General features: G+C 35.6%; 2 protein-coding genes across 4 annotated transcripts in view; both read right to left on the reverse strand.

The window, feature by feature from the left end:
* Positions 1-27796, reverse strand: part of LSM5 (LSM5 homolog, U6 small nuclear RNA and mRNA degradation associated) — a 298060-nt gene that overhangs the window by 266954 nt on the left and 3310 nt on the right. The gene's annotated exons all lie outside the window — the stretch shown is intronic.
* Positions 1-27796, reverse strand: part of LOC126950095 (probable C-mannosyltransferase DPY19L2) — a 92984-nt gene that overhangs the window by 36491 nt on the left and 28697 nt on the right. For 2 of the 3 annotated variants that reach the window (XM_050783271.1, XM_050783273.1), the window contains exons 7-12: positions 21769-21826; positions 19368-19459; positions 16586-16685; positions 13487-13564; positions 12631-12717; positions 3522-3581 (exon numbers count right to left, since the gene is read on the reverse strand). In XM_050783271.1, the coding sequence (XP_050639228.1) occupies positions 3522-3581; positions 12631-12717; positions 13487-13564; positions 16586-16685; positions 19368-19459; positions 21769-21826 (475 nt within the window). The remainder of the gene's footprint in view (positions 1-3521; positions 3582-12630; positions 12718-13486; positions 13565-16585; positions 16686-19367; positions 19460-21768; positions 21827-27796) is intronic. The other variant, XM_050783272.1, reaches the window with a different exon arrangement.

Here is a 27796-nt window from a genome sequence, read left to right on the forward strand (position 1 = left end):
AGTGCTATTCTGGTCAGCTTGATTCATCTGGTGCCCTGGTACTCTGTCTCCGCCCCAAATAATGCTGCCGACGCAGGAAGAATGTACTTCCCAAGTCCTGTTGCCATGAGGTGGAAGGTACAGACATCAGGATTGTGGGGTAGGGGGTCGGCAGAGGGCAGAGGGCAGACGGCTCTTTCCCGGGCTGCCTAGTCCGAGCAGGGCACCTATTAGATCCCTGCTGCTGCTACCTGCATGGGCAGCCTCCCTGGAGGGAACAGTAGACACCAGACCCACAGGATGGAGAGCATTTCCCTGGACCCTCTTTCTGAGTGTCTTCTGCCACTGGATGGAGTTTCAGGAGATGGCAGCCTGTGGTGTTTTTCTGGGAGTTCTGAGGTACCTAACTAGGCTGCCTTTCTATAGCATTGGGCTGGGATTGGAGCTATAGTTATGAAATCATGATTTCATACACACACACGTGCACATATGTGCAGTGAAAGGGCCTAGAAACAAGGACACACTGGTAGTAATGAGTGCACATACCACTCAGGTCTTGGTTTCCAAATACCATTCTCCTCTAAAAGGAACCAGGGCTCCTTGGAAAAAATGGCTGATTCCAAGGCTAGCACAAGGAAAATCAAGAAAAGCCTGGAGCATGATAAATTTATAAAGACATGTCAAAAAGACATCCAGCTTAGGAACATTCAAAATGGCTAGGCCTGGAACTGATATTTGTGTATAACATACGGTTTTTCTCATATAGGCTATTCCAGCATCATTTAGTGAACAGTGACCTGCAAGCCAATCTGGCTGAAATTGCTTTGAATCTGAACATCAGCTGGGGAGAACTGCATTACATGAACCTTCACACACATAAATGTGTTTTATTTTTCTATTTATGTCTTAGAATTTTTAAAATAAATTTCCATACAAATACTATATGTATTTTGTTAATTTCACTCAGATCCTATGCATTTTTCTTCCTAATACATAAGGCATAGTTTTAAAAAATATATTTTCTGTTTGTTGCCAAAGAATAGAAATGCAACTGATTTTTTAATATTAAACTTAAATCTAACCATGGTATTGAATTCTTCTAATTCCTAATAATTTGTCAATAATTTTATTCTTTCTAGGTAAATATTGATACTATAATAAATTTTCCTTCTTTCTGTTCCTTTCCTTTTCCTATTATTTACTTTTCTTGCATTACACTAGGCTAGTTTGGACTTTAATAAAATGTGAAAAAGCATATTTATCTTTATCTTGATTTTAAATAGAACACTCTAAATACCTTATTATTGGTAAGATTAGTGACTGCTGAAGAATTTTACTGAGTTAAGAAAACTGTTATTTGTATTGTGTTACATGTTTTCATTATAAATGGATGTTCAATTTTATGAGTTTTATTTTCTGCATCTAATGGGATGATCATAAGACATTTTTCTCTTTTAATCTGTTAGTATGATAACTTACATTTTTGGATTTTCCAGAAACATCTTTGGATTCCTAGAATAAGCCAGTTTTATCACAAATGGATTATCTTTATCATATAAATGGCTGTTCTTGAGCTACTAATCTTCTACACTTTTGTGTGTATGAAATATTTTTAATCGAGGTGAAATTTTGAATCTATGTTCATGAGTAAGAATATCCTTTCTCATACTATCCTTATCTGGCCTGAGTACTGAGCTTTAGATTATCTTGGAGGTTCCATTTCCCTTCTTGTAATGATTCTCATGCCTCATGGCACACACAAAGTTCCCCTTTGTAAATTTCAGCATGAGCTCAATTCAATAATTACCTTGCCACCAAAAACTGGAGTCTCCCATTAAACAGTTAATTTGCTTCTATTGACGTTAAACTCTAAAGTGAATCACTTAGATCTAAAAATACCTTGTTCAGGTTGTGTGTAATAAATACTTATCTTTGCCAAAGATATACAGAGCTAAAAACAGAAAATAATACCTAGGGAGGCTTAAAAAGCTGAACATTTGGTTAAATCTCAACTTTTCCCTACCTAGATTTTTTGTTTCTTTGATATTCCTGAATTTAAAACTTAGTCAATTCATGTTCTTTCCAGTCTACTCCTGAAAATGTTGTTGAAAATGAAGACAGCAAATGTTCCTTTGAGTGCAGCCTTGGCAGAATTTTTTTGATGTTTATGGACACTCTTCTATTTATTGTCATTTTTCAATAGTTTGCAACTGAAATTCTGACCTTCTTTTGAGTTACTAAATTGCTCAATTTTTCTGAAGTGAAAGAATTATATATTACAAGTGTAATGTCGATATGTGAATTTCTACAAAGCCTGCAGGCCTAAGGACAAGTGGCCTGGGTAAAGAGTCAAATTGGTAGAACCAACAAAGAATAATAAAAGACAAAAAAACATCATGTCATTCATTCAACAACTTAGAGGACAAATCTTTCTATATTTTCACCATAAAGGATGGGAGAATGCCTCCAACAAGGAGAAAATAGCAACTCCTTTCATTTTGTTCTCTTGTATTATAGGTAGAAACTTTCCCTACCTCCTCAACTTGCAACATTTCCAAATTTATCCTCTCAATATATAACATGTAAACATACAGTTCATTTCTTCTGTCACCCAGGGCAGTGGGGTGATCGTGGCTCACTGTAATCTTCCTGGGCTCAAGCAATCCTCCCACCTCAGCCTCCTGAGTAGTTGGGATCACAGGCTCATGCCACCATGCCCAACTAGTTTTTCTATTTTTTGTAGAGATGGGATTTTGCCATGTTGCCCAGGCTGGTCTCAAACTCCTGGACTGAAGCTCTCTGTCCGCATTGGCTTCCTAAAGTGCTGTGACTACAGGCGTGAGCCACTGTGTGTGGCCCAGGGTTTATATTTTAATAGAAGTACATCACAGACCAGAGAAAAAGAATATCGTCTGTCTCATATTAAGAGAATTTAGGAGTTGCACTACCTGCCTAATAACTTACTTTACTAGGAAACCATGGAGATAATATGGGCCATCCATCTGCATATTTGGGAAGAAGCCAAACAAAAATTAGGTAGTGGCTGAGCTCAAATTAGAAGAGGCTGGGAGACTGTAAGGAAAATGTTAAAAGGACAAAAGTAATAGAGTCTAAAGTTGGAAGCAGAAGGAAAGAGAGATAGATGATGGATAGATGCAGAGGAAAGAAAAGGAGAAAGCTGGAAAGAAACTACAAACTTGAGTTATTTTGAAGGGAAGATTAATTGAAGCTAAAGAGAGAAATGCAAGACAAACCAATTTTAAAAAGCAAGGCTGTATGGATATAGCAGGATGAAACATAAAGGAAGAGTGGCCTGGAAGTGAGTTGTGAAATACGTGTGCTAACTTCTTGAAAATGATTTCTAGTCCTTGCTAAGGACTATTTCCTTATGTATCTATCTACCTTAGATAGTAGCTATTTATAAGACAGTAGCTATTTGTTAACTATAAATCATTAGCATTTTAAAGATTATTAACTGTGTTCAGTTTATAGAAATAAAAAGTAGAATTTAAATAAACTGCATTAAAAACATTGAATCTTACCCAAAAGTTGAGTTCAGATACTCCCAGTTTTTTAATTTTATTTCTCTTTAGAATTATTGCCTAAAATGCACATAAGGGAAAATGAAACAATTAAATTCAACTAACATTTACATTTTGTATAAACGGTACATTTCAAAAATTACATAGCCACCCTGTTCCATCTCAGCTATCACCAGCCATTTTCCTCCTTAACTGTTTATTTTTCAAATTTTGGACATGGCAATTTTCCTTAAGGTGAGAGTTAAGTCGTTTGTGTGTCAAAAAGCTGCCTCTTGAATCAAGTTATTTCCTCACATAGATACCCTGGCCGTTTTCTGCAGGATAATTCCTCTACAAAGGTAAATGGTATATAAGCATATGACAGCATCCATGCAAGTCTATATGTGAGTTATCCAGCAACATTAGTGAACTAAACTAACATGAAAATCCTTCCTCTCTAAACTGCCAAATAAAATATTTAAACATGTTTAAAAAATGTTTACTGATGTGAAAGAGAAGGAAGTTGTGATGCTAGAAAAAAGGTGAATTTTAAAAAATACAATATTAATTAGCAGATCACCACCACCCCTGGCAGTCTTTATAAAGGCCTGTAGAATAAGGTTACAACTACAGGCTTGTATTGTAAGGGGAGGGCAGCAGAAGAGGACTTCGGTCTATGCAAGGTAAGAAGTTGGAATTGAGACTAACACATAAAGCTAGGGTCTTCAAAAACTATACCTGCAGTGCTATGGACTGAGTATTTGTGTCCACCTCAAATTCATAGACTGAATCTTTATAATCCCCCATGTGATGGTGTTTGGAGGGTGGGTCTCTGGGAAGTAATTGAGTCATGAGGGTGAAACCCTCATAAATGGGATTAGGGTGCCCATATTACAAGAGACTAGAGAGTTGATGTCTCTCTCTACCGTGTGAGGACACAGCAAAAAGGCTTCTGTCTGCAAACCACCAAAAGGGCTTTCACCAAGAACCAAATCAGCTGGCACCTCGATTTTGAACTGCTCAGCCTCCAGAGCCGTGAGAAATAAATTCCTGTTGTTTAAGCATCCTGTCTGTGGTACTTTTGTTATAACAGCCCAAACTGACTAAGACACACAGTGCCTAAGAATACTTCACCTACCATCTCTACAAGTTGATAGGTTATTTGTTTATTCCCAGGTTTGGGGTGAAAACAGTGCTCTCATGAGAAACTGAATTCTTGGACTTGCATATTATTTAGATTTGGATTCAAATTTTGTATCATTTAGCTGGTGTAGAAATTCCCAAAGTGAGCTAGGATTACTAAACTTCCAATAGGAAAATATAAATGTATCAGATTATTCATTGCAACATTGTTTGTAAATGCAAAATTTAGGAAACAACCTAAATGCCCAGACATAGAAGAGTGACTGAATGACAGTAAATCCACAGTAGAATACTAGGAAACCACCAGAAAGAATTAGGAAAATCTCTATGAACTGATATCCAGGATAGGTTGTTAAATGAAAAAACAAAAGTGCAAAAGACTATCTTTAATATAAGAAGAGGAGATGTAAAAAATATGCATGTAACATTTATTAGTACTCAAAAAAGCCCAACTAAATGGGTCAACCAGAAAACGAATGAGATTTCTTACCTACAGGGAATAGGCAGTAACAGGTGAAAAGTAAGGTGGAGAGAATGGGCTGGAAGGAATAGTGGGGAATATTTTCTGAGTATAATTATATATATATATTTCTTCCTCATTGAAACATGGTAATGTTTCACCCAAAGTAACTAAAATCAATCAGAATGAAACTTCTGCTTCTGTCCAAGTTTGTATAACAGGAACCACATTTACTTTCTCACCCTAAAAAACTAAAATACCAAGCAAAATAGATTATAGAGACAACTATGAACAATTATATGCCAACAAATTAGATAATTTATAAGAAATAAATTTCTAGAAACATACAACCTACCAAGAGTAACTTACGAAAACACACAAAAAACTCAACACACCTATAATAAGAAGATTATTAAAATAAATAAATAAATAAATAAATAAATAAATAAATAATTTTCTCAACAAAGGAAAACCTCAAACCAGATGGCTTCACTGAAGAATTCTATGAAACATTTAAATAAGAATTCATACCAATCCTTCTCAAGCTCTTCCAAAAAACTGAAGAGAACACTTCTATACACATTTTATGAGGCCAGCACTACTCTGATACCAAATCCAGAAAAAGATACTACAAGAAAACTACAGGCCAGTATCTCTGATGACTATAGCAGAAAGAAATCACACACAAATATTTCTATTAAAAATGAGCAAAGAACTTGAATAAACATTTCCCAAAAGAATCAATACAAATGTCCAACAGGTATTTAAAATGATGTTCAACATCACTAATCATCAGGGAAATGTAACTCAAAACCACAATGAGATACCACCTCAAACCTGTTAGGATGGCCATTATAAGACAAACCAAACCAAAACAAAACCAGAAGTAACAAGTCTGGGCAAAAATGTAGAAAAATTGGAATGCTTATGCATTGTTGGTGGGAATATAAAATGGTGCAGCCAAAGGGCACATCAGGTAGTCTACATGGAAGAGTTTGCTTCCGAGTGCAGCAATATTAACCATAAACTAACCAGTACTTTAATTCCAGCTAACAAATCTTAAAAGCAAGGCCCGGAAAGATCAGCCTATGTTCAAGTGGCTTAACTGCATCATAGAAAAAAGCTCAAGAATATCTCTAGGAATAAGAAAATACCCAGCAGCTAACAAGGTAAAATTCACAAAGCCTGGCATCCAAGTAAACATTGCCAAGCATGCAAACACTCAAGAAAACACAACCCCAATATGAGGAGAAGAAAAAATTAATTGAAACTGACACAGACAGAATTCACAGGTGGAGGCACTGAGGCAGTTACTATAACTGTATTACACATGGTGAAGAAGTGGTAACAGAGACAGAACATTTAACTAGAGACACAAAATACTTCAAAGATCCAAAATGAACTTTTAGATATGAAAACTACAATGACTTAAATGAGAAATACACTGGATGTGATTAACAACAGGTTAGATACTGCAGAAAAACAACTAATGAACTCTTGAAGACACAGCAATAGTAACTATGCAAAATTAAATAAAGAACAAAAATAAACAAAGTCTCCATGAACCACTGAACAATTTCAAGCAGCCCAATATGCATGTAATGAGAGTCCCTAAATGAAAGTGAGGTGGGGAGGCAGAAAAATATTTGAAGAAATAATGGCCAAAATTTTTCCAAATTTGATAAAAATTGTAAACCTAAAGATCTAAGAATTTCAACGAATCCTAAATACAAGAAACATAAAGAAAGCTATAGTAAGGCACATTATATAAACAAACTGCTCAAAATCAGTGTTAAACGCAAAATCTTATCTCTAGCTGGGAACAGCTAGAGAAGTAACATATTATTTACAGACGAAAGCGCAGGGATGTCAACAGATTTCATAAGGAAAAAATGCAAACAATAGGACAAGTCAAGCAGCATCTCTTAAATTCTTAAAGAAAATTGCTGTTAACCTGAAATTCTACGCCCAGGAAACATACCTTTCAAAAATGAAGGCAAAATAAAGACTTCATGACCAGGTGATTTGCACTAAAAGAAATGTTAAAGGAGGTCTTTCACACAGCAGGAATACAGTAGGTCAATCTGGCTGTACACAAGTAAAAGGCACTGAAAATGTAACTACGGGGTAAATATATAACGTTTTAAAATTTTTAAATACTTTTATAAGGTAATTTACTGTTTAAATAAAAACAAAAAGTCATTTTCTATATCACATGTTTCAGTAAAATGTGTGACAATAACATGAAACAAATTTAAAAATGCACTTTATCAAAATATGTGGGATGCTGATAAAGCAGTGCTTGGAGAAAAGTTTATAGCACTAAACACCTGTGTTTAAAAAAAAACAAACAAGAAAGGTCTCAAGTCAATGACCTAGATTTATACCTTAAAAAAAAAAAAAAACTAGAAAAGGAGAGCAAAACCCAAAGTAAGCAGAAGAAATGAGGTAATAAAGATTGAGTAGAAATCAATGAAACAGAAAACAAAAACAGTAGAGCAAATCAATGAAACCAAAAGCTGGTTCCTTGAGAAAATTAATAAAATTGATATACCTCTAACCAGACTGCTCAGAGAAAAAAAAATAGAACACAAACATCTAATACCAGGAATGAAAGAGGAACTATCACTACAGATACTATAGATACATAAAAGAAAGAAAACATTATGCCTTTGTCAATAAATTTGACATCATAAATAAAATTTAAAAATTCCTTGAAAGATACAACCAAAGTTCACTCAAGAGGAAATGGGTAACATGAATAGCCTTATATCTTATTAATGAAATGGAACTTGTAGTTAAAAACATTCCTACAAAGAAAATTCTAAATGGTTTCACTGGTAAATTCTACCAAATATTTAGAGACGAGATCATAATGATTTTACACAAATTCTTCAGAAAACTGGAGAAGAGAGAACACTTCCTAACTCATTTTATGAGGCCAGCATTGCCATGTAACCAAAAAAGACAAAGACATCATAGAAAACTATGAACCAATTATTGTCATGAACTTAGGTGCAAAAATTATAAACACAATTTTAGAAAGCTGTATCCAACAAAAAATAATAATACAGCATGACCAAAGTGAGGTCGATTCAAGGAATGCAAAGATGCTATAACATTTGCAAATCAACCAATATAATGCAGCACATTAACAAAACAGAAAAGAGAAACTATATGATTATATCATATCTTCAAAATTCATTTTTGAAAAAACTCAGCAAACTGAACAGAAGGGAACTCCTTCAACCTGATAAAGGGCTTCTCTGAAAAATCCTATGGCTAACACCGTTACTTAAGGATGAAAGACTGCATAATTAAACAAAACTTACATTTCAAAATGAGCCATTTAAAACAAGACATTTAAAAATACTAAAATATGTGAAAGAATGACACAAATCAAAATTAGAAAAACTGAGAAATGAGCTGACAGAAATCAAAGAATTTGAAATAAAACAATAATTTCAGACATAAAAATTAAAGTAGAAGGAATATGAGGAAATTAATAATAATGCCTTAAGAGCTATAAAAGGTGAAGAGATGATAGCCAGGCATGGTGGCTCAAGCCTGTAATCCCAGCACTTTTGGAGGCTGAGACGGGCGGATCACGAGGTCAGGAGGTCGAGACCATCCTGGCTAACACGGTGAAACCCCGTCTCTACTAAAAAAATACAAAAAAATAGCCGGGCGAGGTGGTGGGCGTCTGTAGTCCCAGCTACTCGGGAGGCTGAGGCAGGAGAATGGCGTAAACCCGGGAGGCGGAGCTTGCAGTGAGCTGAGATCCGGCCACTGCACTCCAGCCTGGGCAACAATGCGAGACTCTGTCTCAAAAAAAAAAAAAAAAAAAAGAAAGGTGAAGAGAAGAAACTTTTAGGAATAAAAAAAATAAGATAAAAAGTATTCAAGAGAAAGTGATACGTCTATAACATATCAAAACTTATAACACTTTTAACAGCAACTGTTCTGAACAGAAGTAAAACAAGTACTCAACGCAAAAAAATAAAAGAGACTGCCAGTTGTGGTGGCTCACACCTGTAATCCCAGCACTTTGGGAGGCAGAGGAGGGCGGATCATCTGAGGTCAGGAGTTCGAGACCAGCCTGGCCAACATGGTGAAACCCCATCTCTACTAAAAATACAAAAATTAGCTGGGCATGGTGGCAGGCACCTGTAATCCCAGCTACTCGGGAGGCTGAGGCAGGAGAATTGCTTGAACCCAGGAGTTGGAGGTTGCAGTGAGCCAAGATGGCACCATTGCACTCCAGCCTGAGTAATAAGAGCAAAACTCCATCTCAAAAAAAAAAAAAAAAAAAAAAAAAAGAGAGAAAAAGAAAAAAGAAAAGAAAGAAAAAGTAAAAATTAAAGAGACAAGAATTTTACATAGAGCCAACCTCACTTTCAAGTAAAAGGTGACAAAACAAACTGTGACAAACACATCAGAATTGAACAAACTGTCTTGTAGAACAAGACTAAAATAACCAAGATAACTAGGAGATAACGACATAAAGATTGCTGATAAATAAATGCATATTTGTTCACATAAAAACACGAAATAAGGTTGATAAGGCAGAAAGTATAGTATGCAATACTCCATGTTCTGACAATATAGATACAGAATTAGTTTAAAAATGGGTGAAGAGAATGAAAGAAGGATATGCAAAAAAAACTTTATTTCTCATAATCATGTGCGTGGTGCAGTATAGCAATTCTCATGCATACACTTCGGGAGAAGGCAACTGGATATGTGATATTCTATCATCCCCTGGCTTCTTGAGACCCAAGAGAAACAAACAAAAAAGAGTTAAGTAAAACCCTATATTCTTGAATTTGATTTGGAAATATCCATCAGAACTTGTGAGCTAGTTTACCATAAATGCATGCACACACACACATGCACACACACACGTTTTCATGGTAGATTTTTAAAGAAAGAGAGAGAGCCTGCACCCTATGATATTTCCTACCTCTGTCCACTAAGAAGGCCTAGAAACAATGACCTACTCAGTAGCAGTGAGTATCCTTGGGTCCCAGACTGCGGTCTTAAAACACCATTTCCCCAGTGAAGGCGAGGAGGGTGTCTTGCAGGAATGGCTTCCTCCAGGGTTTGGGCAGGAGTCCACAAGAGAGACCTGGAAGAACCTGTCATACATGACACAAGTATGCTGCTATCAGACCACCAGGGTCACGTCAGAGAACTCAGGAGAACCCTGAAGAGGCTCCCCTGGTCAACAAAGAAACAGTCTGAGAATGAGTAAAGATAATAATTTCAATTAACTTGAAATACTTAAAAAATGTTTAAATCCCTATGTTCCTAATGAAACTTAAACACACACATACACAGCCCAAAGAGCCCACATTTGGAAGATGACAGGGAACCAGTTCATTATTTGTAAAACTTGCAAATAAAGAGGTAAATCAACACTTACTTAACTTTTCCTAAATGAACTCTAGATGACGGATTAGAATGTGACCACTTTGCAATCCCTGTTGAATTAACAGATCCATCATAAGGCACTGAAGTCTAGTACCATAAAGAGAGACATTACATGCCTTTTAATGAAAGAACAACACTATAGACTTGCCAAAGTGATCAAGCCTGAAGCAATCCAAGTTTCAGATCCAGTTTCTAATATATTAAACTATACCATGAGACAAAGGAACATGCTTAGCTACACCACAAGAACTCAAAAAGCAAAATCTGGACCATGAAATCCTCCACATGTTCTATGACTCTGGTTCTTCAACAAATAAATTTCATGAGGATAAAACCAGGCAGACATTCAGGAAACTTGTAGCTAAAAAGAGAAACTTAAGTGATGAAACCATAAAGGAATGCTGGAAAGTTACTATCATAGCAATCAAGACAGTCATTATGGTTTTAGGGCAGTACAAGGGAGTGCTTTGGGACGGGTCACATGGAGGGCTTCTACACTTGCTTAGAAAGTTATAATTTTGATATAATGGTAGTTTAAGAATGTTGGCCACATAATACATAACACAGTCAGCCCTCCACATCCATGAGTTCAATCGCTACAGATTCAACCAACAGCAGATAGAAAATATTTGAAATAATAATAATAATACAATTTAAGAAGTACAAACGAAAAAACAATCATACAGTATACAACTATTTGCATAGTATTTCTATTGCATTAGACATTATAAGTAATCCAGAGATGATTTAAAGTATATAGGAAGATGTGCATAGGTTATATGTAAATAGCACACCATTTTATATAAGAAACTTGAACATCTGCAGATTTTAGTATCCACAGGGGATGGGGGTGTCCTGGAATCAATCCCTGCAGACACTGAGGGGAGATTGTACTCATCAGTATTAGCCAGCACTAAGTCAGCACACAAAACATTTGCTTTATGCAGTTTTTATCTGTACTACATTTCAAAATAAAAAAGTTTTCATTAAAAGAGGTAGATGAGCACACTATTAGGAGTCCTCTACTCTGTAATGGTGAAACAGTTGGAAAGAAAGAGCATTTTTTGGGGGGAGAGAAAGAGGAGGGATTAATTACTATGAAGGAAAAAGGATATGGAAAGCAAAAATGTTAAAACATAAGGGCAATCCCAAAAGATTAAACCACTGCACCATACATGGAAAAGTGCTGTATTTTGGCGTTACTGTAGTTGGTACCATTTCTGACCAGTGTGGAGATGGGAGGTACAGGAGAATATTCTAGGTTCTGGCTTATAGATATCAGAAAGTTGGTATCATTTCTTATCAGTGTGGCGATGGGAGGTAGAGGAGAATATTCTAGGTTCTGGCTTACAGATATCAGAAATATGACTACAATGTAATAGAACTGATTCACTAAACCACCCTTCCAAACACATATCCAAATGAGTGTCATTCCATGTAGTTCCTGTGAGCAGACTACACACTTATTCTAATTGTCTTGCTATTGCTCAAAGTAGTTTGGAACTACACTTTCTAAACTGCCTTCAGAAATAATTTAGTTATAGGTGCAAAACAATTGGTCTTATGACTTTACTGTCACACCATCATTTGAGCAAGATCTGTATTTCCCAGCCCAATCACACAAAACATTCACAAAATTTTGGTCATTTCCAAAAATCAAATCCACTCTTGAAAGGCAAAGATTTGCCATCAGTGAAGACATTCTAAAGAATGTGCCATATCTGTGAAGGAAACTCAGAGGAGTTCCAAAAATGTTTTGGGCAGTGGCAGTGTCACTGCAACGAGTACTTAACCACCTCAAGTGACTTAGGAGAAAGAAGTCGTTTTTATCATAAAATGAGATATGTTTAAAGTAAGTCTTATTACTTTATGAAAATTTTTAAATATTTACTTGGGCATTGTCTTAAAAAGAAAAACTTCCTACTATAATATTTTTCAAGGATAAGATAGATAAAAAGGTTTGCTTGGGAAGAACTGTGTCATGTTGAATGATAATCAGGAAAGGGCCTATTTATTCTGTTATACCTGTTTTAGACAGGAAAACATGCTATTTGATAGGTTAAAAAAGACCAGCTTTATGAACTAAACACTTACCCATGTCATTAACAAAGATGAAGAATAATAAGAAGATAAGCACATTAAATTTCCAAACATCAAAATGAAACTAAGGATAACTGAAATCTGAAAAAAAGTGAAAAAAATACATTTTATGGTTATTACATATATCAGCATAATGCATACTTTGTAGGTATATAGCCATTTCTAATGCAAATGTATTTGCATAAAGATGAATGACTCTTGGCCAAATGACAATAGAATTTCAAGTCACTGCTAGATTGTAAGTATTAAAATTCAAGACTATAAACTCTATCTGGCAGAATTTAACTTTTTCTCCATCTGCTGCTTGGAACAATGAAAAATAAGTCTATGATTTCTATTGTTTTATCAATGGAGTAACATAACAAGAAAGATTTAGTTGTAAATACCAGTTTTATTAATCTTATTTTTGTTAGACTTCAGAACTTCTATTATTTATGAAGCTTTACTAACTTTTTATGTTTTTAAGGAAGCTATGTTTGGGACCTAAGCCAAAAACAAAATTGCAAGAATATAAAATTTCAGTTAGAGTGTCATATTCAGGCAAAATGCTAAAAATCTCATGTCTGAGAAAGAAAAGGCAGTTTTAAAAGCAGTAATAATAATAATAAATAAAACATAAAAATAAAGTTTTAGAGAGCAAAACACATATACAGTCTACTTGAAACTATAATCTGTTATAATATGACATCTATAATATACATTTCCAGTTTTCCTTCTGGGTATCACCAATAGCATATGTATTAAATATTACCAAAGAGGAGGTACCCTATAAAACAGAATCACTTCGATTTTATAAACTCTGAGGACCTATCTTAATATTTGACTTATATATATTAAAAATGTTAGTTACCATGTTCACATAAATGATCTTCCGAAATTTGCTTGGTTTAATGTATCCCACAACATACATGGGAAATAATGACGCTATCTGAAATAATATAAAAAAGCAAAAGTGAAAAAAAGTATAGAAAACTAACACTTTACTATTCACACGCAAAGTAAATATAAGAGAAGAGCTACAGTTCTAATAATGGTAAGCAAAGGAATTTGAACCAGCCTTCCCACTAAGAACTAGAATGGCTAGGAAAAATATAAATATATAAATAAAAATATTTTTAAAATATGTATGAAAGCCACAGATTATTAACAAAGCAAATGAGGAATTAAAAAGATAGATGGCAATCTATAGTGGTGAGCATGACGTTTTGGGCCACTTTTCTCCCAGAGGTATCTGCCAATTTCAACAGAGGCAGATGCCTGCCAGCTGAGAGGCAGTTGGGAGACCAGCAAGCTGAGCAGGCATTTCAGCAGATTCAGCAGTCAGAGTGCACCAAGAAGGGTGCTTTAGTTTGGAGTTTGAAAAGGCCATACTATAATAGTGAACCAGAAATCAAGCAGCCCTCAGAAAGACTGAAACCCATCTACGGATCATCTCAATCTGATTGCATGAAGGTGGTTCAAGATTTATTAGTGCTTTTGACCTGCCTCTCCAATTTTTCATGTATAATGTCCAGCACCAAATCAAAAATAACCCAGCATAGATGGAGATAAGACACTATCACTAACACAACAAATAGATCCACAAAAGATTTAGATCAGGGACCAGCACATTTGTTATATAAAAGGCCAGATAATGAATATGTTATGCTTTGTTGGTCACATACAGTCTCTTGTATATTCTTTTTCTATTTTTGTTCTATAACCCTTTAAATATATAAAAACTATTCTTAGTTTGGAGATCACTCAAACACTTGTCTGGCATAATCAGATATGTCCTTAGTTTTGCTTCAAATGTTCCAGGAAATAACTGATAGGATTGAAAATTCCAGGAGAGCACAGAAGTCATTTAAAAAAAAAAAAAATGGGTCAGGCATGGTGTCTCACGCCTATAATCCCAGGATTTGGGGAGGCCAAGATAGGAGGACTGCTTGAGCCCAGGAGTTCAAGAGCAGCCTGGGCAAGATGGTGCTACCTCATCTCTACAAAAAATTAAAAAATTAGCCAGATGTGGTGGCACAATGAACTAAGTTTAACCTTAATCTATGAAAAACACAATTAAGAATCAAATCTTAAAGTACTCCCAGAAAATAACAAATAACATTGAATTATCCCTCTGTAAGCATGAAATGCGCACATACAAACAAAACTATATACGTTAGTAAAGAAAAACAAAAGCCTAGTATATATCCAGAGAATGACTAGAAAATCATTACAGCGATATCAAACTTACCCAATAGCTTCTTCTTCTTCTTCTTTTTTTAACTGAGTCTCGCTCTGTCACTCAGGCTGGAGTGCAGTGGTGCTATCTCGGTTCACTGCAACCTCCGCCTCCCCCCGGGTTCAAGTAATTATCTGCCTCAGTCTCCCAAGTAGCTGAGATTACAGGCACCCGCCACTATGCCCAGCTAATTTTTTTGTATTTTTAGTAGAGACGGGGTTTCACCATCTTGGCCAGGCTGGTCTTGAACTCCTGATCTCATCATCCACCCGCCTCAGCCTCCCAAAGTGCAAGAATTACAGGTGTGAGCCATTGTGCCCGGCCCCAAAGAGCTTCTTAGTTTCATCAGTATCACTGCATTAATAAATTTGCTTGCAATGAAGTAATCGATTCTACTCTGTTGGCATGTTCAAATAATGAAAACCATAGAATAATGTCTGTGTTATAACCTGAAAGGGGCCAACTATTATGAAGTAAAACAGAGGGAATACTTTAAACATGCAGCACCAATTGAGCTGGGGTTATAATTTCATTCTTTGTAGGCTATTGGCAGCATGAGACTTCTTGGCAGAATTTCTCACTTCTAATATAGAATATTATTATTATCATCAGTATTTGTTATGCAGGAAGGAGCTCTGATGGAAAATCTTAGTATCATGAAATTTCATCAAAATTCTCCATTTACTCTCTGCTTTCCCAATTCAGTTTCTTGGTACTAGTTACGTAGCTGCTTTGGAAATAGGATATGGGCTCAGCTCACTTAAACAATGATGAGCTTTATGATTAAAGCTCATAGAAATGGTGCCAGGTAAAATTCTGCTCCACAGACAAAACAGCCAACATTTAGCTGGATTGGAAGCAGAACGTCCTGCTGTGAAGAGTATGATTGGCCCTCAGAATGCTGTGTAGCTTGGCACCCAGAATGATCACCAAGACAAAAGGAAAATCTATAGGTAGATATATACAGATACTATCTCAAACACCAAAAATAGCATTTGTGAATAAAAATAATAGAAAAACTCTTTCACATGTCGAGCCTTAAAATCTGTCAAACTAATCAATACAATAAAAGAATGTGGAATTATATTATTTCATAAAAATCATACCTTTAAGTAAACTTTATTCCTTATTTTGAAAATCTTTTAGGGCATAAATGTAACCATATTTAAAAATTTCTATGGAAACAACCAAGTACATTTTGCATTCAACTTAATTAATATATGCAAAGGAATATAAATCATTCTATTACAAAGACACATGGGTTCACTGTAGCACTACTGACAATAGCAAAGACATGGAATTAACCCAAATGCCCATCAGTGACAGACTGGATAAAGAAAATGTGGCACATATACACCATGGAATACCACACAGCCATAAAAAGGAACGAGATCAGGTCCTTTGCAGGGACATGGATGGAGCTAGAGGCCATTATTCTCAGCAATAGGAACAGAAAACCGAATACCACATATTCTCACTTATAAGTGGTTGCTGAACAATGAGAATACATGGACACAGTGAGGGGAACAACATACACTGGGGCCTGTCGGGGGATGGGGTGGGGAGAGCATTAGGAAAAATAGCTAATGCATGCTGGGCTTAATACCTAGGTGATGGGTTGATAGATGCAAAAACCACCATGGCATACATTTACCTACGTAACAAACCTGTACATCCTGCACATGTACCTCAGAACTTAAAAATAAAAATTAATTTAAAAAATCATCTTACCTGTGTAAAAAGTATAAACTGAGCAAATTGCCAGGGAAGCATAAAAGCCACATTGGAAAGACAGAGTGCAATGAAGGGCCTTCTATCATTGCTCGAGGTCCTTAATAGAGAGAATTGATACCAATAAGTTTCACCCTAAAAACAGGCTGTCATTAAAAAGAAAGACTAATTGCAAAATGATAAAATCTAAATTATTCCATTACCTTTACTATAATACAACAAAATATAGTTAACTTTTTAAAGCATACTAAAAAGAAATTGAAATACTTCATGCCTTGCATGAAGCAATCAAAATTAGAGTTTTAAAAATAACATTGTAATTTACCATTGAATATTTTAAATACAAAAGCTCATCTTCCTCTACATATGCATGACATTAGAAATTTAATACTCCAGCAAGGAGGTCAGAAAATAGGACGCGGCGCTGCCCCTGCACACCTCAACATGCTTCTCCTGTATGTGTAGCAACAACTTTTACATACCACCACTTTTATGTTTCAAAAAACATTGAAGAGAAATGTAAGTGCTGGCAAAGTAGTAAGTTAACAACTATGGAAAAATTTAAGGAAAAAGAATCTTAAAAAATTAAAAAATGATTCTAGAATTCAGCTGAAGCATGTAGAAGTTTAAATTGTCCATTTCAATTACTGAGATGTACTGGGAACCAATATCTTTTACCACAGAGAATTACAGTAACTTTTGGATATGAAAAAAGAAATGCAAACATTTCACCTAAATAATAAAACTGTAACTGTTCCTTTTATAAATGCTGTATTGGATTTTGATGAATCTTTGTACAATCATATATAAATTTTCAAAAACAAAATTCTAAATGTTCATATTGTTTACTGTTATCATAAAATACTCATTATGTACTTTGTAATCTTATATTTTTCAAACAAAAATTACTTTTGTCTAAGATACAGAGTATAGCACATGCCCTCAATGACACAACCCCAAATGTTCTAATTAAAGCATTTTATTCCATGAAACCCCTGACTGACCAGAATGATATCACTTCAAAAAAATATAACCCACCTTCCTAGGAATTAAACTGGGAATGAATAGCAAGCGGTGATGAAGAATGGGCAGCTTCCATCACCTAATCTTTGAGAGAAGGCAAAGTGTAGAGCAAAGATATAGAGATCTGAATGAGGAGGAAGTTCCTAAATCCAAATTTAACCCCAGAATATACTCGTCAGGTTGGTAAGAAATCAGAAGTTAGCCTGCTCCATTCTCAAGGTTTGTGCCACCCCAGTACACTACTATTTACCACTCTTCAATTAGCTTTATCTGAGTGCCACAAATATTTGCATGGACGTGTGCAGTGTTCTGTGGTTAAAGAGATAAATATGGCATGGTCTCTGTTTCCAGTAGTACTTTTAAATACATATAATTGGCTGGGCACAGTGGCTCATACCTGTAATACCAGCACTTTGGGAGGCTGAAGCAGGTGGATCACTTGAGGTCAGGAGTTTGAGACCAGCATGGACAACATGGTAAAACCCTGCCTCTACCAAAAATACAAAAATTAGCTGGGGGTGGTGGCGTGCGCCTGTAATCCCAGCTACCTGGGAGGCTGAGGCAGGAGAATCGCTTGAACCCGGGAAGCAAAGGTTGCAGTGAGCCAATCGTGCCACTGCACTCCAGCCTGGGTGACAGAGCAAGACTTCATCTCTAAAGAAATAAATAAAAATGTGTGTGTATGTGTGGATAATTCATAAATTTACTGTTTTAAAAAACAAGGAAGACAAATAAATGATTTTTATATAAGGCAGAATCTGCCAGGGATTAGTGGGTGAAGAATGGGGTCCTCTGGGAGTTTGGAGGAGATAGTGATCATGATTTCATTCAGTGAGAGTTCTCATTAGTATTCTATCAAACTTATTTCTCTGATAAGGCTATTTATACTATTCTACCACTTATGGGTTTTTTTGTTCATTTCTCAGACCTCTTAAATATCTAAAATGCTTATAAATGTAATCCCTACAAAAAAAGTGTATTAAAAAAAAATTTGAAATGAAACTGATTGCCCTGTTAGAAACATTGGTTGTTCAGAAATCCTTCATAAATAAGTGAATATATGTACTCCTTATCCATCTAACTCCGCATTTCCCAAATTCGTTTGCACACAGAACACTTTTTTCATGGCACAGTCATCAAAACCACAGGTTAGAAAACAATGTCAGAGTACCTAAACTTTGAAGAGAAAATGTAATTGTTTCTCAAAAACTTTTGAATCTTGGCAAACTATACACAAACACATACCTTTTGGTTTATTAAAACATAACGTAGCTATCTAAAACCTGCAGCCTACACTCTTAAATGGACAGCCATTTTTACATAGCAATTTTGAATTATTTTCTTAACTCTATATTCAATTTACTTTTAAAATAACTAAAAAATGGTCTAAACTTGGTAATTACAACCTCATAGGTTGAAGTATATATATATTTACAATTTTTTAGAGGGAGTCTTGCTCTGTTGCCCAGGCTGGAGTGCAGTGGCACAATCTCCGCTCACTGCAACCTCCGCCTCCCAAGGTCAAGCAATTCTCCTGCCTCAGCCTCCCAAGTAGCTGAGATTACAGGTGCACACCACCATGCCTGACTAATTTTTGTATTTTAGTAGAGATGGGGCTTCACCGTGTTGGCCAGGCTGGTCTCGAACTCCTGACCTCAAGTGATCCGCCCACCTCGGCTTCCCAAAGTGCTGAATTGAAGTATATTTTAAGAAACTTCAATTATAATTTATTTGCCTTCATTTTATAAATCAAAGTTACCTGAGAATCAAAGTTAAAATATACATCTGAAGTACAAGGAATGGATAGGAAAAACTTTCACGGAGAGGTGGTGTCCACATCACACGGGTGGCCTGAAATCAACAAAGTGCCCACTTTACATCATGTTTACTACAACAAACATATTTAAAAACCAGGGGTGAGTTTGTTTTAGTAATTTTAATACTAAGTTCACTATATCCCATTTCTGAGTGTCTGGCATAGCTTCTCAGTTTTTGAAGCTCTCTTAACGCATGAGGCCATTAAGTAGAGAGCAATTAACTACCATGTCCAGAAACCAGCAACAGATACATCAGACCCAGCAAAAGGAAACCCAAGGGACAAATAAGATTGTACATATAAGAGTTGTGAGAATTCTGTGACTGACCAATTAGATCCACAGTCCAGCTCTGAAGGCATGATCCTGGCATATGATCCTGGCATCCCAGGCTTTGGGATATATGCATGCCAAGACAAATACCTGAACAAATGTCACCTAGATCATTCGCAAGCACCAAGAGAGTTTCTACATAACAAGTTTGAATGAATATAAATACACACTTCGAATAGCTAAGATTGCCTCAGAATTTGTAAAATGTACCTTAAAAAGGGTTAAGTATGTATTTTAAAAACAACTAGAAGTATTTGGGAACTACAAATGTGATGCACGTAATGAAAGTATTAAATTTTCATACAAACTTTAAAATTACTTCTAAGACATATGGGTCAGAGTATTAGAAAAAATTTCCATCAAAAACTCTGAAATTCTAGAAAGAATGTGAACTCTTATTACTTTGCAAGAGTCTTAATTACTGCTCTTCTTCCAAAATATCAAAATTGTAAATGTTGAAAGAAGAATTATGATACATATAAGAAAGTCAACTTATACCAACCGTTGTCTCTCACACTCAAAGAAAAAGCTTTGTCTTTGTATCAGCACATTGTTGAATGACAATGCATTTGTTTGCTTTAAAATAATATACATGACTTTTATGTATAATTTTTATGATTCCTTTATCTAACTGATTTTTAAAAATTAACCCAACAGCAATGGATACTTCTACCTGGCTGGGTGTGGTGGCTCACGCCTGTAATCCCCAGTACTTGGGGAGCCCAAGGGGGCATGGATCATGAGGTCAGGAGTTTGAGACCAGCCTGGCCAACATGGTGAAACCCCATCTCTAGTAAAAATACAAAAATGTAGCTGGGTGTGGTGGCACATGCCTGTAATCCCAGCTACTCAGGAGGCTGAGGCAAGAGAATTGCTTGAATCTGGGAGGCAGAGGTTGCAGTGAGCCAAGATCGCGCCATGGCACTCCAGCCCAGGCGACAGAGCAAGACTCCACCTTGAAAAAAAAAAAAAAGTACTTCTACCCTATGTAACCTGTGTCATAACATATTAAATATTTTGTTCCCAAGAGCTAGTAGTCAGAATCTCTCTCTTTTTCATTGCCATATCCTCAGCATCTAACAGAGCATGGACGTGGTATGTACTCAATATTTTGTTGAATGAATCCATCGTATTTGAAATAAGCTTCTATGAGCTCTTTTTTAGGCGGACTGTGTTTCATTGGGCTGAATTAGTAAGTTTCAGCATTTTGCATTACTGAACAGACAGCACGACGTAACAGAAAGAAGTGAGGGAGCAGGAGGCAGTGTCTTAACTGTGTCCCTGCTGTCAGGCTTGAGGCCTCTTTCATTGTTGTTAAGGGGAGTGCAATGCATACAAAGTTTCACTTAGGCAAGATGAGTAAGTCTAGAGATCTGCTATACAATATTGTGTTAATACCGTATTGTACACTTAAAAATCTGTTAAGAGGGCAGATCTCATGTTACTTATTCTTACCACAATAAAAAAGTTGAATATATATGTTATATATAACACATAATATATGTTTTTATAAAATATAATTTTATAATTTATAAAATATAAAATAATATATATATGTGAGATTTTAGAGGTAGACAGACATAGAATGGGAAATCCAGCTTCATCATGTAGTAAATATGGAATGTGGATAAGTAACTTAACTTTCTCTAAATTTAAATTTCATAACTTGTATGGTGAGGCTGCCACCACCCACAAAAAATGTTTAGTGGGAATACATCAGCTAATGTGCATGACATGATTCAACACAACAAGTACAGTATTTCCTTTTCTCTACAGAATATATGTGCATGTATATATTTACTAAAAATAAGGCAAGAGATTTTATGTTTGAAATTCTAGCTATTTAAACATTTCAATCAACATGATTAAAATATCAACTTATAACACAAAGGTCTTTAAAATATTGTGAAATCATAAGTAGTATATACAATTATATATTGTTTTGATGAGTATATTTCCTTGTTCCTCTGTAGCCCCTTCTATTTCTTAAAAATTGCTTTCTAGAAAACAAACCTCTCCATGGTTGAAAAAGAAGCACAGTACTGTAATAAGACCTCCTAGTTGAGTCCCACTGTAAAAAAAAAAAAAAAAAAAAAAAGAGTATACGATCAAATTAAAACCATAGTTTAAATCATATTTAAAACATAATAGTACAAAACCATACCCATGTGGTTGATGTTTAAATCCTGAATGTACAATTCTAAAAAGTGTACATATAAATTAATCTCAATTTTATAATTTATCATAGCTAAAATACTTTCTAAATAAAATACATAACGTGTGAACATAAAATGATTTTTTTTTTTTAGATGGGGTCTTGCTCGGCTGCCCAGGCTAGAGTGCAATGGCAAAATCTCGGCTCACTGCAACCTCCGCCTCCAGGTTCCAACGATTCTCCTGCCTCAGATTCCCAGGTAGCTGGGATTACAGGCGTATGCCACCATGCCCGGCTAACTTCTTTACTTTTAGCAGAGATGGGGTGTCACTACGTGGGCCAAGCTGGTCTCAAACTCCTGACCTCATGATCCACCCACCTCGGCCTCCCAAAGTGCTGGGATTACAGGCATGAACCACTGCACCCAGCCACATAAAATATTTTTTAAGAAACAAGCTAGCACTTTAGAGTCTAGATCACATCCTTTGAATACTCTGAATAAAGGCAACTTTTTATCTTTTGAAATTGGATTTAAGGGATTGAGAGATGAAGACAAGAGTCTGACAGTTTCATGTAGCATTAACTTAGAACTGTCTAAACTACTGCAAATATTCTTTACTTGAGTGCCAGAGAAGCAATAATGCAGAATACAAAAATCAGATGAAAGATAAAAACCATTTCTTTTCTTGTTGTTGTTTTGGTTTTTTGCTTGTTTGTTTGTTTGAGAAGGAGTCTAGCTCTGTCACCCAGGCTAGAGTGCAGGGGTGCGATCTCAGCTCACTGCAACCTCTGCCTCTCCGGTTCAAGCCAATTCTTCTGCCTCAGCCTCCCGAGTAGCTGGGACTATAGGCATCTGCCACCACACCTGGCTAATTGTTTTGTATTTTTAGTAGAGACGGGGTTTCACCATGTTAGCCAGGATGGTCTCCATCTCCTGACCTCATGATCCGCCCGCCTCGGTCTCCCAAAGTGCTGGGATTACAGGCGTGAGCCACTGTGCCCAGCCCAAAAATAGAACTTTTTTTAAAAAATAGAACATTTTTAAACCTGCCCAAACAATCTCAAAGCAATCCTTTTCCCTCAAAATACTTTAATGAGCTTATATTTTTCTATATGGCATATAGAAAAGTGTGTAAAATTTCTAGCTTATAGAATTACTGTAAAGGGAACGTCCATGTAGTCACCATATAATTAACTGAAATAGAGAATATACTGAGTCTCCACTTGCCAGCCTCCAAGATAAGAATCAGCTACTGACCTGATTTTTGAGATTATCAACATAACTCTTTCTATATACATATCAAATTATGATTTACTTTAATCTGTTTTTAAACAACATACAAATGGAAGAATGCAGTATTTTTAAAAATTTTGTACCTGGATTCACTCATTCAAAATTATATCTGTAAGAATCAACCATGTTGTGTGTAGCCGTATAGTTCATTCATTCTCATTATTGTATACTGTTCCACCATGTTAATAAACCAAAATGTAGTCATTTCTCTGTTAATGGATATTTGGGTTGTTTCCAGTTTGAAGCTTTTGCAAATGATGCTACTATATTATTGTATGTACTTCCTAGTCCACATGTGCAAGACTTTTTTTGGGAATATATACTTTAAATTAGAATTGCTGAGTTACAAGGTATCTATACCTTCAACTTTACCAGATAATGTACACTGTTCACCAAAATAGTTGTACCAATTTATGTGTCCACCTGTGGTGGATGAAAGCTCCTTTATCAATCTATTAGATGTGAGTTGGCATTTCACTGTGGTTTGAATGTGTATTTTCTTCATGACTAATGATGGTGGTCAACTTTACATATGTTTATTGACCATTTGGTGTTCTTCTGGGAAATATCAGTTCATAAACATTTTGTCCATTTTTCTATCAGGTTGTCTTTCTTTTTTGTCTTTATCTTCCCACTCTAATATAAACTTCACAGGGACAGAGATTTCTGTTCTGTATTCCAAGCACCCAGAACAGTGCTCCAAGTCACAACAGGCTTTCAATAAATATTTATCAAGTTAATTAATGGAATTTCTGGATAGTAGGTGGGGTATATACTTTGTAAATATCTTCACTCACTTGGAGGTTTTTTTTTTTTCATCCTATTGTTCTTTTGAGGAACTGAAGTTCTTTCCATCCAATTTATCAGTTTTTCTTCATGGCTGGATTTTTGTATCTTGTTTAAGAAATCATTTCTTATTCCAAGTGACTTTTTCTATATTATATGCTGAACACTTCATAAATTTGTCTTTCATATTTGAGTGTTTAATCCAGCTTGGATTTATTATTTATATAGTTCCAATTTCTCCTTGTTCCATATGATCTCCCAATTATTCCAGCACTATTTATTAAAATGCCTGTCCTCCTTACCCACCAATCTGCGATACTCACTCTTCCATATATCGAATGCCTTTAAATGTACATTTCTGCTTCTGGGCTGTACTCTATTTCAGTTATCTATTTGTCTATTCCTGTGCCAATATCATAGTGTCTTTTTACATTAGCTTTATAATATAGCAACAATTGATAGTGCAAATCCTTCTTTTTCAAGAATACCTAGACTGTATTTGGCTCTTCGCATTTCTGAATAACTTTTAAATCAGCTCATCAAAGTCAACAAAAAATATGTTGGAATTCTGACTGGTAGAGCATTGAATCTATAAATCTTTTTAACATCAAGTCTTCAATCAATGAATGTGGAATATCTCTCCACTCAGATTTTCCTAGACATATCTCAGGAATGTTTTAATAATTTTCCCATAGCTGTCATATATATCTTTTGTTGGATTTATTCTGAGGAATGTCATGCTTTTAATGCTATTCTAAATAGCATCCTTTTAAAATTTCATTTTCTATTTGATGCTAAAGTATAAAATTTATCATTTTGAATTTTAATATTAATGTTTACATCTAGTAACATTGTAAATTTTCTTATTATTGCAAATACTTATCCATAAACTTTAAAAATTTTTCTAGATATACGACGTAATCGACTTTTAAAAACACTTATTTTTTTTTTTTTTCAAGTTTTCCAATGCTTATACTTATTACTACTTTTCTTTTTATGTACTGTGCTGGATAGTATCCCTGGTACAACACTGACTATGTCACTAGTTTTCATTGATTCTATGCTAGTCTTTTTTATGCTGAAAACTTCCTAAAACAAAGAGTATGTATATTTACTAATCTCTATATCGACAAAAGCCCTGTTAAAACTTAACAAATATTTGTTGAAAGAGTAAAGCTATTAATTAATTTTAATTTTAAATGTTTTGCACAACAAGAATAACATTGTAAAGAAATCTGATGATTCAGCTAGGAATATGTTCCACTGAAAGAAACAGAAAACCTAACAAAAGTGGCTCACACAATATGGATGTGGTTTATTATATCATTCAACAAGAAAATGAAAGATAAGTATCTGTTGGCATTGGTTCAGTAGCAGAAGGATGGTAGGCCAGATAAATCTCCTATTTTTATGCCTTTCCATTATGGTCACAAGATGACTGCTGCAGCTCTGGGCATGACATCCTAGTGTAATAAAAGCAGGAAGAAACAGAGAAGGGGCAGCTAAGTCTGTCTTTTTGTGAGAAAGGCAGATACTTTTCTAGATGTAACCAAAACTGCTTCACCTTAGTTTTCATTGACAGAAACTAGCTGATATAGCTCTCTCAGGGAGCAATTAAGTGTGGGAGCAAAACACATGACCGTTGAAATTAATTTCAACTTATCACCTGAGACAGGTCTCACTGCTGCTTCATTGTGGTACTCTTATCAAGATAGACAGGCTAGCAGATGTAAGTGCCCACCACATGTGATACACAGTTTTTCCTACTGCTTTCTTAATTTCATCCTTAGAGAATACAATTAGAAATAAGCTGCTATTGTGTGTAGAGGGAAATTTATAGCACTAAATGCCCACAAGAGAAAGCTGGAAAGATCTAAAATTGACACCCTAACATCACAATTAAAAGAACTAGAGAAGCAAGAGCAAACACATTCGAAAGCTAGCAGAAGGCAAGAAATAACTAAGATCAGAGCAGAACTGAAGGAGATAGACACAAAAAACCCTCCAAAAAATCAGTGAATCCAGGAGCTGGTTGTTTGAAAAGATCAACAAAATTGATAGACTGCTAGCAAGACTAATAAAGAAGAAAAGAGAGAAGAATCAATAGACGCAATAAAAAATGATAAAGGGAATATCACCACCGACCCCACAGAAATACAAACTACCATCAGAGAATACTATAAACACCTCTATGTAAATAAACTAGAAAACCTAGAAGAAATGGATAATTTCCTGGACACTTACACTCTCCCAAGACTAAACCAGGAAGAAGCTGAATCCTGGAATAGACCAATAGCAGGCTCGGAAATTGAGGCAATAATTAATAGCCTACCAACCAAAAAAAGTCCAGGACCAGATGGATTCACAGCCGAATTCTACCAGAGGTACAAAGAGGAGCTGGTACCATTCCTTCTGAAACTATTCCAATCAATAGAAAAAGAGGGAATCCTCCCTAACTCATTTTACGAGGCCAACATCATCCTGATACCAAAACCTGGCAGAGACACAACGAAAAAGGAGAATTTTAGACCAATATCCCTGATGAACATCAATGCAAAAATCCTCAATAAAATACTGGCAAACCGAATCCAGCAGCACATCAAAAAGCTTATCCACCATGATCAAGTGGGCTTCATCCCTGGGATGCAAGGCGGGTTCAACATACGCAAATCAATAAACGTAATCCAGCATATAAACAGAACCAAAGACAAAAACCACATGATTATCTCAATAGTGCAGAAAAGGCCTTTGACAAAATTCAACAGCCCTTCATGCTAAAAACTCTCGATAAATTCGGTATTGATGGAACGTATCTCAAAATAGTAAGAACTATTTATGACAAACCCACAGCCAATATCATACTGAATGGGCAAAAACTGGAAGCATTCCCTTTGAAAACTGCCACAAGACAGGGATGCCCTCTCTCACCACTCCTATTCAACATAGTGTTGGAAGTTCTGGCTAGGGCAATCAGGCAAGGGAAAGAAATAAAGAGTTTTCAGTTAGGAAAAGAAGAAGTCAAATTGTCCCTCTTTGCAGATGACATGATTGTATATTTAGAAAACCCCATCATCTCAGCCCAAAATCTCCTTAAGCTGATAAGCAACTTCAGTAAAGTCTCAGGATACAAAATTAATGTGCAAAAATCACAAGCATTCTTATACACCAGTAACAGACAGAGAGCCAAATCATGAATGAACTTCCATTCACAATTGCTTCAAAGAGAATAAAATACTAGGAATCCAACTTACAAGGGATGTAAAGGACCTCTTCAAGGAGAACTACAAACCACTGCTCAGTGAAATAAAAGAGGACACAAACAAATGGAAGAACATACTATGCTTATGGAGAGGAAGAATCAATATTGTGAAAATGGCCATACTGCCCAAGGTAATTTATAGATTCAATGCCATCTCCATCAAGCTACCAATGACTTTCTTCACAGAATTGGAAAAAACTGCTTTAAAGTTCATATGGAACCAAAAAAGAGCCCGCATTGCCAACACAATCCTAAGTCAAAAGAACAAAGCTGGAGGCATCACGCTACCTGACTTCAAACTATACTACAAGGCTACAGTAACCAAAACAGCATAGTACTGGTACCAAAACAGAGATATAGACCAATGGAACAGAATAGAGCCCTCAGAAATAATACCGCACATCTACAGTCATCTGATCTTTGACAAACCTGAGAAAAACAAGAAATGGGGAAAGGATTCCCTATTTAATAAATGGTGCTGGGAAAATTGGCTAGCCATAAGCAGAAAGCTGAAACTGGATCCTTTCCTTACTCCTTATACAAAAAT

This window comes from Macaca thibetana, chromosome 3 (genome assembly GCF_024542745.1).
Source record: "Macaca thibetana thibetana isolate TM-01 chromosome 3, ASM2454274v1, whole genome shotgun sequence".
Lineage (NCBI taxonomy): Eukaryota > Metazoa > Chordata > Mammalia > Primates > Cercopithecidae > Macaca > Macaca thibetana.